The 12,304-nt window shown below is 54.0% G+C and overlaps 2 protein-coding genes across 8 annotated transcripts; both read right to left on the reverse strand.

Moving 5' to 3' along the window:
- Positions 1-296: 296 nt before the first annotated feature.
- On the reverse strand, positions 297-4,685 carry FAM174C (family with sequence similarity 174 member C). 3 transcript variants are annotated; one of them, XM_053966192.1, is made up of 3 exons: positions 4,322-4,685; positions 3,542-3,700; positions 297-2,920 (listed from the first exon to the last, which is right to left on the reverse strand). In XM_053966192.1, exons 1-3 carry the CDS (start codon positions 4,582-4,584, stop codon positions 2,917-2,919), a joined length of 426 nt encoding a protein of 141 aa, XP_053822167.1. In that variant the 5' UTR covers positions 4,585-4,685; the 3' UTR covers positions 297-2,916. The 3 variants fall into 3 exon arrangements, with proteins under 3 accessions (XP_053822167.1, XP_053822166.1, XP_053822168.1); XM_053966191.1 differs by having other exon boundaries at positions 3,539-3,700; positions 4,322-4,677; XM_053966193.1 differs by having other exon boundaries at positions 3,539-3,655; positions 4,322-4,675.
- A 1,610-nt stretch (positions 4,686-6,295) lies between these two features.
- CIRBP (cold inducible RNA binding protein) lies at positions 6,296-11,097 on the reverse strand. Of its 5 annotated transcripts, none has more exons than XR_008435020.1 (8): positions 10,958-11,092; positions 10,047-10,155; positions 9,845-9,951; positions 9,265-9,403; positions 9,091-9,175; positions 8,921-8,985; positions 6,580-6,672; positions 6,296-6,435 (listed from the first exon to the last, which is right to left on the reverse strand). XR_008435020.1 is itself a non-coding variant. In XM_053965988.1 (7 exons), the coding sequence occupies exons 2-7, from the start codon at positions 10,147-10,149 to the stop codon at positions 8,562-8,564; spliced, it is 516 nt and encodes a 171-aa protein (XP_053821963.1). In that variant the 5' UTR covers positions 10,150-10,155; positions 10,958-11,081; the 3' UTR covers positions 7,810-8,561. The 5 variants fall into 5 exon arrangements, 3 of the variants coding, with proteins under 3 accessions (XP_053821963.1, XP_053821961.1, XP_053821962.1); XR_008435019.1 differs by having other exon boundaries at positions 6,580-6,675; XM_053965988.1 differs by lacking the exons at positions 6,296-6,435; positions 6,580-6,672 and adding an exon at positions 7,810-8,578 and having other exon boundaries at positions 10,958-11,081.
- Positions 11,098-12,304: the final 1,207 nt, after the last annotated feature.

Here is a 12,304-nt window from a genome sequence, read left to right on the forward strand (position 1 = left end):
ACTGAAACCAACGCAGAGATGATTGGAGAATCATGGAATCAGAGTGGTTTGAAAGGGACCCTAAAGCTCACCTCATTCCACCCCCTGCCATGGGCAGGGACAGCTTCCATAGACCAGGTTGCTGCACGCTCAATCCAACCTGGGCTTGGACACTTCCAGACAGGGCACAAGCTGAGCAGCAGCCTCGGGAGCACAGTGTCACTGCCCTGTGAGCAGGAGCAAGGCAAGGGGAAAACCCAAAGGACCCCATAAATCCATGAGCTCGGCAGCCCGTGCACACAGCAGGGAGGGATGGGTGGGCTGGAATGCTTTATTCCAGTGGTTCCAGGTACAAGGGAGGGGATGCTGCAATGACAAGAAAACCATGGATCGATACAGGGCTAGTGGCTGTTTAAAGACAGATCAGCAGTTCCAGGAGGGCAAAACATGAACTGCTCCTTGGGGAGTTCAGACAACAACGTGCTCAAGTGCTGTTTATTGACTCCCACCACAGGCCCCTGTCCCAGCACTCGCAGGGCTGCAGGTCCCATCCCAGGCACAGAACAAAACCACCAGAGCTGATCTCACCCCGCTCCCATGGATCCCATTAACCCTGCAGATGGCCCAGTCGGTTTGGGCAGGCCGGTATCAGCAGCAGAGCATCCCAGAAAGCCTCCAAGGTAACAGAGGGATTATGTAAACTTTGGAAAATTGGCTTTGGATTAATTCAGAGCAGACTGCTGTAGTCAGTCACGATGCACACAGGTGGTGACTGTTACAGGTCGTGGTCCAGTGGCTCCTTTTGGTGGGATGAGCAGGAATCCTGCAGACCAACAGGCACATGGAGCGTCCACCAACACCTTGATTTATTCAGGAGAAGGAAAAGTGCAGCAGTGGCTGGTGAGGCCTCAGCCTGCCCAGGACCAGGCACGGGCGGGTCCGTTTGCATTCCCGTGTTTAGCCTGAAGAACTACAACTGGAAAGCTACTGGAAGATCCAACTGAGGCAAAGAGACCTAAAACGAGGGTATCAAACACACGTGGAGGAACTGAAAGAGTAATGGAAGGAACACCTGAACTGCTCCTTTGTGGAAATGTCACGTGAGGTGTTCAAAGCTGCTGTTATTTGCAGGATCCACCCCAAAACCCCCTGCCCTGTCCTGACACTGCTCACACTGCAGGAAGTGCCAGATCCAGCTGATTCTTCCCAGAGAAATGGGATCATGCTGAGCACCCCAAGAAACAACTTTCCAGAGGGAATAAAAGAGACAGGGAATTACCAGCACATGCAGGATCAAGAAAGATCCCTGACCATGGATCACAGAGCTCTGATCATCCCCAGGGAAGCTGCAGCCGGGTGGAGCCATCCCAGCGATTCCCACATGGAACCTCTGCCTGCTCCCATCTGCAGCAGCTACAAGCAGGGAACACCCAAAATAGGTGTTAAACGATCCAAACGACAGGAAAACAGGGCACATGCAAGCACTGTGTGCACGTGGCAATGTTATTAAAAAAATATATCTGTGTATGTATTTTAAAATCCTTTGTGCACGTGCGAGACAGAGCTGCCACGGGGGTGGGATTTCTCCAGGAAACCTCACCCGGCCTGAACAGACAAACGTGGCCGCTTGCACAGGATCACAGCACTCCCTCAGCTGCCTCGGGACACCGCAGCATCTGCCAGCCCCAGCCTCCCCCTGATCAGCACATCACTGTCCCTTCTCCAAGAGTCATCGCTGCCCCTGATCCACAGGGGGTTTGCAAGCCAAAGGAAAGGAGCCAAAGACATTCTAAATACTCGCCCAAAAGGTAAATATCCTTATTTTTCACCCTAAAGGTGCCACAGGGACCCTCCCTGCCCGCAGGGCAAATCCCTCGGGTTCTCCAAAGGCACTACCAGCGTGGGGGGCAGTGGGATTTAAGGATGTGCTGCCAGTTTCCAAGGAAAGGCCACAGACAGAAGCACTTGGCGAGCAGTTTTCACTGACTTAGCAGCAGATCCACTCACCAACCACCTCCTGACACATTCACCTTTGGTCCTACACAGTCAGATCCCAAATATCCACGTAACAATGGGCTGCAGGAAAGATGCTGGCTGAGTACCAGCCAAGGGAACGAAACTCCAGGGTCATCCAGGGCTGCCCTGAATCACAGCCTAGAGGGGTTGGGGTCCCCCTTTTCCAGTCATCAACTGCTCCAAGACACTCCCTGGCTCACATCTGGCTCTTCCTCAGGTATCACAAAATCCAGAGCTTGGCAGATGTCACACCTGTCCCTGGTGAACTCACAACTGGGGCTGGGGCAGAGTCTAGGCATTCCCAGCCCTTTTGGTAGCTCTTTTGGAGAAATATTCCTTTGGGTTGTGGTCCCTTTCATTTGTTAACACGTCTGTAAACCCGTGAACGACCTGGATTATCCCAGTAATTGCCAATCCTGCAAAATTTAACTCGTTTAACTCATTCCCAAAGCTTCTCTGTCTGAACTATCACCCTCCCACCCCCGTTTGTGTAACAGAGCTCTCGCAGCTCCTCCCAGAAGCTGATTACAGAGACACTTCCCAAAGAAGTAACCTGATATTGCATGAAGGAAAGATGATCAGCCTGGAGAAGGAATCTGATGTTTCCAGGGCAAGGAGAGAGGGATATGAGGCACAGGGGCAGCTCTCGAGCTCAGATCTCAGGTGCTGAAAATCATCCAGAAGCATCTCCTTTACCTCAGCCTTTCCCCGTGCAGTGAACAGTTCCCATCCTTCCCCAGAAATGTCCTCAAGAATGCACGTGAAGAAAACGGGTTTGGTCCCCTCTCCCCTGCCCCAGCTATGGAAGGGCTCAAACTGTTAGTTAAGTCACTGTAAGCAGATATAAAACTTTGAGTACTGGAGATTCCACTGGGATTGGACCCTCCATCATTCCGGGCAGCCAGTGCCGCTGGTCCCGAGTCATCTGGAAAAAAAGGAGATACCCAAAATCAGGGGGAGCTAAGGTGACATTCCTCCTCAGCTTAAAACAACCTCCCCAGAAATCAAACTCGTGGGATGTGAACACAATCCTGCTGGGAAAGCAGGAATGGATATCCCTGTGAGACTGGGAGTTTGAACTGCCACAAGACCTGGAAGCAATTCCCAAAATGAAAAAAGAAAATCAAAACAAACCAGGAATTTTGCTGGGAAAACAGGGATGCATATCCTGATGGGACTGGGAGTTTGAACTGTGATATGAGTTGGAAGCAATTCCTAAGCTGAAGGAAAAAAACCCAGGAATTTCTGTTTCCCTGTCTAACACAGGGAGGCCCAGACTGGGCACAGGGGCTGCCTCTCCCAACAGCTCTATGACCCCACAGCAGTGTCCAAATAACCCTGTCAGTGAGACTTTCCTGGGCCAGAAAATGAGGAAAAGCGAGATAAATCCGTGTGCCAACACAGAGACCACACACAGGCGTTTTAATTTATGCAGATCTGTTTGTAGGAGCTGTGCCAGAGCTCCCACAGCTTTGGGAAAGGAGCCTCAGCCCCTTGTGAGGAAAAGAGCAACACAAAAAAAACACACAAAATGTTCCCTCACCACCTCAGGTTCCGGCTTTCAAACACGGTGTCCTCGTCACTGTCGAGGGAGCCCAGCTCGATGTTCTCGTCCTGGCTCGACAGCAGCCCGTACTTCTTCCTCTGGGGCTTCTTCAACCTGAAATGAGTTTTGGGCTCGTTTCTGGGGCCCTCGGACCTGGGGCTGAGGGACAGGGAGAGCACAGTGAGTGAGCCGCTGTCCCCACCCAGCGGGTGGTTTAGCGCTAATTACCTCGGGTAATTAACAGCGTTAGGGATTTACAGCAACGTTTTGGACTCGCTGCCAAAAAGATGCGTGGGGAAGCAGAACCCCGGCTGGCAGAGGGAGGGATGGAGGGAGGGGGATTCAGGGAAAATCGGCACAAACCCAGGGATTAGGAGCGGGATTGCGGCAGGCAAGGGACAGGGGACACCGTGACCGGCTTCGGGGGGACCCAGAGCAAGACCGGGACGGGCAGCGGCACAGCCATGGGGGACAGGGACCGCGACAACCGGGACAAGCAAGGACACTGCCGCAAGCAAGGGGGACTGGGTCCAGCACCGGGACAGTCAGGGTGACATCCCCGACCAGGGGGAACCACGACTGGCAGGGTAGATCCCCGGGCCAGAAAACCTGGAACCGGGACGAACTGGGACACAGCCCGGGACAACGGGAACGGGAACTAGGGCCAGCGGGGACACAGCCCCGGGTCAGGGGACACCAGGATGGGGACAAGACCGGGAGCGGGACCAGCAGAACACGGACACAGCCCCGGTCGGGTGCCCGTGCCCGCCTTGCACTCACCGGAACGCCCGCAGCATGAAGTAGAGCGCGGCCAGCCCCGACAGAGCGCTCAGCACATAAACGGCGCGCCTCAGCACCGGCAGCCCCGACCCCACCGACAGCCTCGGCCCGGGCTCGTGCTCCGACACCGACTGCGTCTCGTTCCCTGCGGCCGCCCGCGGCGGCTCCGTGCTGTTCCCCGGGCTGGGGGCGGCGGCGCGGCCGCGGTGCGGGACGAGGAGGAAGAAGAGGAGGAGGAGGAGGAGGAGGAGGAGGCGCGGCATGGCCGGGCCGGGGCGGCGGAGCGGGAGCGGCGGCCGCAGGAAGGCGGCGGGACGGTGCGCGCGGCGCAGGCCCCGCCCGGGCCCCGCGGAGCCGCTCGCGGGTTCCGGGGCCGCGCCGTTCCGGGCCGGGCGGGACCCGCTCTCGGAGCCGCCGCGGGGCTCCGGCATTTTGCCCTCAGGGTTGTTGCTGTGCCCTCGCTGGCTGCGCGCACCTCGGCGGGGCCGCCATTTCTCCCTCACTGCAACACCCCGTCCGTCACAGACGCCATTTCCCGCTCAGGGTCATCCTTCCTCTCTCAGCGCTGCCGTTGCCCTTGGAGGACTCTCATTCCTCCCTCAGAGCCGCCATTTCCCCCTCAGGGCTGTCCTCCCTCCCTCAAGGCCACCATTTCCCCGAGGGTCATCGTTTCTCCTTCAGTGTCGCCACTTCCCCCTCATAGCAGGACCTTCTCCCGCAGAGCCGCCATTTCCCCCTCGGGGTTCTCCTTCTCCCTTCAGGGCGGCCATTCCCGCCCCGTGGTGAACACAGCTGGAAACGGGAGCATTTCGAGCATTTCAAGAATTTCTATCCCCCACCTTTTCCTCTGCAGACAGTTCTGGCTGGCCAGGGCTCAGTCACTGCTCTTCAGCCCTGCTCCACTTCCCCATTTTTCATCAGGGAATGGCTCCAGCTGCCTGGACACACAGGGCTTACTTTAAAAAAAGGGCATTTTGGCTAAAACTGGGTCACCCGAGCTCACGTCAGACCCACAGCACCCAAACACCTTCCCGATGACGCCACTGGGTTCCACATCCAGCCCCTGGCTCCAGCGCTTCCCTCAGCCATTCCGGCAAGACATCATTAACTCAATGCCATAATTAGCAATGCCAAAAATAACAGCACCTTCAACCAGGCTATTTTTGCACCTGTTCATTGTTTCTGCCTGCCTCTAAGCATCCTATTTAGGAAGGTCTTACAAAGCATTATTTGTAAGTATTTTCAGCCTGAATTCATTTAAGCCTCACCTGACTGCATTTTTATCAGCAAAGACTTCACACACTCCTCACGCTTCATTATATTTAATATCCTCCTGCATTAACATGCAAAAATCCTCACTGGTGAATTGCTCAATACAACCCCCAGAAGTGTGTCATGGCTGATTGCTTTTTTTAAATGCTGCTCTCTTAGATAATTTGAAAAAGGCTAAAGGAGGAAAAGTAGGTTTTGTGAAGTGAGCTCAGTAATCCCCTCCTGCAGGCAGGAATGTCTGGAGACTCCTATCAGTAGAATTGGGCAGCAATTCCTCAGGGCTCCTGAATGAGCCCATCATCAAATTCTTGAGTTTATGTTTAAAAAAATGGGGAGAAAAGGGCGGGATGAAGCAATCAAGTACTCTCTAACATGAAAAAAGAAAAAAGGGCAGGAGCAGCTGAGATCATCAAGAACTCTCACTGCTCTCACCCTGCAATCTCCTGCCAGAAACACATTCAGAGTGTCAGCCTCTCCCAACATTGTATTAATCCTCCTCATTACTGAGCTGCCACATTTTTGGGATTTAACCTGCAACAAGACCTCATTTTCCATGAGGATCAATCACATCAATCTGCTTGGAGCAGAGTGTGTCCACCACCAAGCACCAGAGCGACGATGTGCTCTGAGCTCTGAACTGGGCTGTGCACCGAATACTTTTGTCAAAAAACATTCTGTTTCCCACAAAAAGTACCACAGAGATTTGGTTTTTTCCACATCTCAGTGTTTTATTCTGTCTTGATTGATTTGGTTCATATAAAAATGAGCAACACCACTGCTCTGAGCTCTTCATCTCCCCACTCCAGTGTCTGTCCTTCTGTCTTCTCTGACGTGTCTCAGTGCTGAAACGAAATGGAGACAAGAGAATTGGAATGTGGATAAAGATACAGGAAAGGAACAGGGTTACTGCACCACTTGGAGCTCAGGGCTACGGAACAGGGACAAGAAGCCAAAGGAAAAGAAAAAACCCATGAAAGGGATGTTACCTGGTTGGCAAACTTGCTGCAGCATCCCTGGAACGCAGCTCTGGTCGCTCAGGATCCGCTGGGCCTCCGAGGCGTGTGCCGGGTCCCTTCAGCCTGCTAAAGCAGAGAGGCATTAACAAGGGCCCGGGGCAGAGGCTGCTCTCGCCCCCAACCTCCCCACACAGCTCACAGCGCACGAGGGTCTCACAAGCCATCGCTGAACCCATCACACCACAAAGCACAGTCTGGGAAAACTGTTCCGGGCCGGCTGCTGCCCGTGCTCAGCCAGCCCATGGATTGGATCCCCTAAGCAGAGAGTTAACACTTGGACATGGCTGCTTAGGAAGTGTGGGCCATGGGAAAAAGTTAATGGCAACAAGTAGGATGGCAAAGAAAGCTACAATTAAAGTGAGCAACTTAATGAAGTCTAGAAGAGTCTCAATAGATGAACACATATCGAGTCAGGGAGTTCGTTCCAATCTTGCTTCCGTACCTACAGCAAGACACGGCTGCATGCCCAACTCTGATCTGTGGAACTCAAGGTGTGCCACAAGCCAAAGGTTGCATACGGCATGGGTTAACGTTTTTCCAGCAGCTGACCAAAATTGTCAAAAGGAATATTTCACAGGTACATTAGACTTTCAAATGAGCTCTCAACAAGAGGAAGGATGCGGACATGAGCAAAAGGAGTTACCTCGAATTACAGGACTATTTCCACATATGAACTAGCCAAGAGAGCAGCTCTCGTCTCAGAGGTTTCTGTTGGAGGCACAACACTTCTTTTCTCCAAGGACACTGCAGTTTCCATTTGCTAGCAAAGAATTCTTAGAACTTGTAAGCAACGACACAGCTAAGCTAAGCCCGGCATTCCCCTACATCGCACACGCGCTCGGCACGCAGGGAACAGCCCAGGGACTACAGCACTTGGCTCTTCTCTACAGCTTCCCAGTGTAGGCTACAGCAGCTTTGGAGGAAACATCCATTATCCTTCCTAGCATTCCAACTGCACTTCGCTCCTAGCACACCCTCAGGTTTGTACTTCCAGCCTCTACAGACAAGTTTTGACTACTTTATGTGAAATTTCTTGGCCAATTCAGATGTCAAGACCGATTTTAGGATTTAAATTCCAGCTCCCGGGCAATCGTCCGGCCAGCTCTGCCACTGTCCCTAATCTCCTCCTCTCGCTCCCAAGACTGTTCTTCGTCTCCAAGGGTTGTGTTGTGCAATGAAATGTAAATGTCAGGAGCAGAGTTCATTTCAGACGGTCCTTTAATAGGCTTCGTAAAGCCAAAGAAAACTGTATACAGGAATCCTTTACCACTTCAAATACAACAGCAATGGAATATGCATATTTCTTCCAGTAAAAAAGGACAATATAAATAAACATTTTCAAGAACCTCTTTATGGTAAGTTTGCAAGTCTAGTTCTGGGTCATTTACATCATTACAACAGTAAAAATACCGTTATGCGGGTTGAACATACAAGCACGTTTCTCTTTAGATATATCAAGGTGGTTTGCCTTCCAACGGAACCCAAGCTGCATTCCTACCTTGCTACACTAAAGGAATGTTACAAAAGACGAAGGTAATGCACTTGGAAAAAAAAAAAAAAAAGAAGAAAAAAAAGTCCACAGCTTGTTCAGCTTCCAGTGAACATTGGTACAAGGTCCTTGCTAGCTCAAAAGAAACTGAATTGGGGCCCCAACATAAAAAAAAAAACCAACCAAAAACGAACACCTTGGCTCATTCATGGAGAGTAAAATAAAATCTGAAGTGCTTTCAAAAAAGATTAAAACCACTTGAAAGCAGAGCTTTCTCCGAGACCGTCTAATCAGACAGTCTAGTTTCAGAAGCTGCCAGGCTGTGCATGACAAGATCAGAACTGATAATACTACAAAAGTGAAAATACAAGTAGATGTACTACACAATAACCATTTCAGCGAAGCTCCAAAAATCTTTATAAATACAGCCATTGGAAGGACGATCTTGAGTCAGGAAGGATTTTTACTCGTTGTGTGTAGCTGAGGACAAGAAGCAGGCACAATTGTAAAGGCACTGAAGCAAAGACAAGTTCCAGCATTTTACTCCCTTTGCATTACTCTGAGGCTACGGCTACTTGGCTACTGAGATCCCCCACCCGCGGGTCAGTGCGTTAGGGCAGCCGAGTTTGGGCTCCAGGAACACCTTTTTTTAACACCTGCTTTGCCTTAGATCCGAGCAACTCCTGTACATGCATTAAATTAGAATCTCCCGGCACCACCACGTCCACAGCCTGAGCCTGCCCCAGCTCCAGGCTCAGGCTCAGCAGGTTCAGAGCTCCTACAGCACACGGACTCAGCGCTCCCACTCGAAGCAGGACTTACCGTAACTGTCGTAGCTGTCTCTGTAGGAGCCTCCCGAGTTCCTCTCTCCATAGCCACCTTGACTCCTGCAGGACAAACAGCACCGGATTTACAGCTGCTCAACTCCTCCTCTGCTGGGATGAGCTCCACCACAGCTTGCCCACGACCCCTGGTGCTGGCAGAGCCCTTACCTGCTATTATAGTAGTCTCTGGAGCCGTTATAGCCTCCACTTCTGGAATCGAATCTGCTGCCGCCATAGCCTCTGTCTCCACCTCCTTGGAAACACATGGAAACAAGGTTTTTAAACCATTCTGACAAGTGACACCCCCCAACCAGACTTTACGACTGACCCCCACGCACTCACCTCTGGAGAAGCCACGGCCCCGGCCTCGGCCCCCGCGGAAGAAGCCCCGGCCCCCCGTGGACCCCCCTCTGTAGCCACGGGATCTGTTCTCGGAGGATTTCCCAGCCTGGTCGACTCGGATCTGACGCCCATCTACAGACTAAAACACAACCACAGTTAGCCAAACTGAAATATTTAAATAGCAAGCACATGTAGAATGAGTTGCACGCCCTCACAGTTGGCTGAGTACTGCCAGGGCTCACTGCTCCTCATGAGATAAACATCTACTTCATGCCACAATTAAACCAAGTGGACAAAAAAACTGATATATTAATTGTATTTACAGGAATGCCTATAAAGTCATATCTCAGTCATCCACGTCCCATAATGGAACTTTATCAATTTGTATTCCTAGTGTGCATATAAATACGTGTATATTCTTTTACGTATTAATTCACATAGCCAGATTTCTTTACATCCATATCATCTCATGTAAGACACTGGCATTTTTCTGTTTTTCCACGCAGCCTGAACAGCAGCACACTCCTGATTCTCCTCCCCCCTTATGGGAAATAAAGAATCAACTCCAGAGCCTCCTCACCTTTCCATTCATAGCCATCATTGCATCTTTTGCATCATCGATATTTTCAAAAGTAACAAAGCCAAAACCTCTGGATCTCTGAGTCTCTCTGTCTTTCACCACCACGACTGTGAAAAGGAGATATAGGAAATAAAAACACATCAGCACCAGGGAAATTTAACATACTAAGGGAAGCTATCCCATCGTGACTCTCCAGTCTCACCTTCAGAAATCTGTCCGTATTTAGAGAAGACTTGCTCCAATGACTGCTCATTGGTGTCGAAACTGAGCCCGCCGACAAAGAGCTTTCCCTCATCTGATGCCATTCTGATCTGCCAAACCAACAGAACCGAGTCAGCGACTCAAAGAATCCACATAATCCCGGCGAGGTCTCAAAACACTAAATCCTTCTAACACTACCTATAACAACACCGATGTGACCCCAAACTTCCGGACGACTCATGCGACCCCGATCCCACACCTTATGTGGTCTTCCAGCCTTACAACGGGTGTCCCTCAGGGTGGGCGGGAGCGGGGGCGCAGCCGGGGCTCCGGGAGGCTCGGAGCCGGCGGCGGGGGAGCCGCGTCGGGGCCGGGCCCCGGCGGCGGGGGAGCCGCGTCGGGGCCGGGCCCCGGCGGCGGGGGAGCCGCGTCGGGGCCGGGCCCCGGCGGCGGGGGAGCCGCGTCGGGGCCGGGCCCCGGCGGCGGGGGAGCCGCGTCGGGGCCGGGCCCCGGCGGAACCCGCGGCCGGGCCGGGTCCCGCCAATTCCCGCTGGGACCCCCGCCCCTCCGTGCCCAGCGCGCATGCGCGCCCCGCCGCGCCCCCTACCGGCCCTCGCCGGACAGCGCCGCCCGCCGCCCCCTCCCTCCCGCCCGCCATTTTGCACGGCCGAGGCCCGTCGCCATTTTGTTTCCGCGCACGCCTTTCCCCCCGCCGCGGCCCCTTCCCCCACACGGCCCAGACCGGCCCGCTCCGCCGTGACCCCCGTGCCCGCAGAGGGCACCGATCGGCGGGTCGGGAGCCGCGGCCCAGCCTCCCGCGGGACCCGGCCCTCTGCCCCTAGGACACGGCTCCGCTCAGCGCGGACCACCCGGCCCGGTGCGGTCGCGGACGCCCCGCGCGACTGCGCTCACCGATGCCCGGGCGGCGCGAGGTCCACAGAACACTTCAAAGCTTCAGCGAAATGTACGGCGAGCCTGGCGGGGCGGCGCCTTATAAACGCCCGCGCCCAATCCCGCCTATCTTATGAATATGCAGATGAAGCCCGCTGCGAGGAGGGACGATACGTCACCAAAGCGACGCCGCCGCTGCACCACCTGATTGGGCGGGATTTCATTAATATTAATGAACCACGGCGGGGGCGAAGGCAGGGGCGCGCGAACAAAACCACGGCGTGGCCCCGCCCCCTCCACCCGCGCGGGGGCGGGGCGCGGCGGACGGCGCCCATTGGCTGCGCGCGCGGAGGCGGGCGGGAGCGCCCCTGTGAGAGGGAAGGAAGTGGAGGCCGCTGATTGGCCGGGGGGCGCCGCCGCCCCGCCCCGCCCCGCCCCGCCGGCCCAGTTTCGCGCCCTGCTCGCACTGCGGCGGCGGCCGCAGACAAAGGGCGCCTCAGGGGCCGCCGCCATCTTGGGCGCCGAGCGCTGCCCCCGGCCGGGCTCCGGCGGCTCCTCCCGCTGCGGCCCGTCCGGTCACCGCCCCGCTCCGGGAGCCCGGCCTGTCCCCGCGAACCTGCCGTCCTCTTCTCTGCCCCGTGAGGAATGATCCCTTCAGCTCCCTCCTTGCAGTGTCGTCCTACACGCACTTGGGAGATGATAGTGAGAAGTAGTCAAAGTTTTCTTCAAAAACAAAGGTCTTTGCTCGGCCTGTTTTTCCAAAGAACGAAATATTTAAAAGTCCATCCTGAGGTTTGACAAAAGTGAGAATGCCTTCAGCAGTAAAAATTTTGTATTGAAGGAGAAAACTGGCAAAGCCAGAGATGTGTCTCATCAAGAGGCTACACAGCTTTGAAAAGCCTCAAAATAAAAAATGTTCAGTGTTTCATACAATTACAATCTCACATAGAAAAGTGTTTGGAAACATTGGAGAGGAAGAGATGCACGTGAAGAAATGGATCGGAGAGGAGGAGATGCACGGCAGGGAATAGCCGTGTGCAGGAAACGGGAAGGAAACGTGGCAAGGACGGGGCTGCGCGTCCTGCGCGTGTGTCCTGTGCCCAAGGACGGGACTGGACACGTCAGGGGTCACTCTGTGTGTGTGTGTCCCCTGTCCCGGCAAGGACCAGACACGTTTGCTCTGCCTCCAGAAACTCCTTGTAATTCATGTTGCGGTTCGCAGCCAGAGTTTGCAGCCACCGGTCACCCTCCTTCTGTCCTTCCTCCTTCCCTCCCAGTATTTCCAGTCACAGCCAGGCTGCACAGAAGAAAATCACTGGAGTACGGAAATCACCACTATTTGGTGACCGATTTCCAAACCGGGCCTGA

This window comes from Vidua chalybeata, chromosome 27 (assembly GCF_026979565.1).
Source record: "Vidua chalybeata isolate OUT-0048 chromosome 27, bVidCha1 merged haplotype, whole genome shotgun sequence".
NCBI classification, from domain to species: Eukaryota; Metazoa; Chordata; class Aves; order Passeriformes; family Viduidae; genus Vidua; species Vidua chalybeata.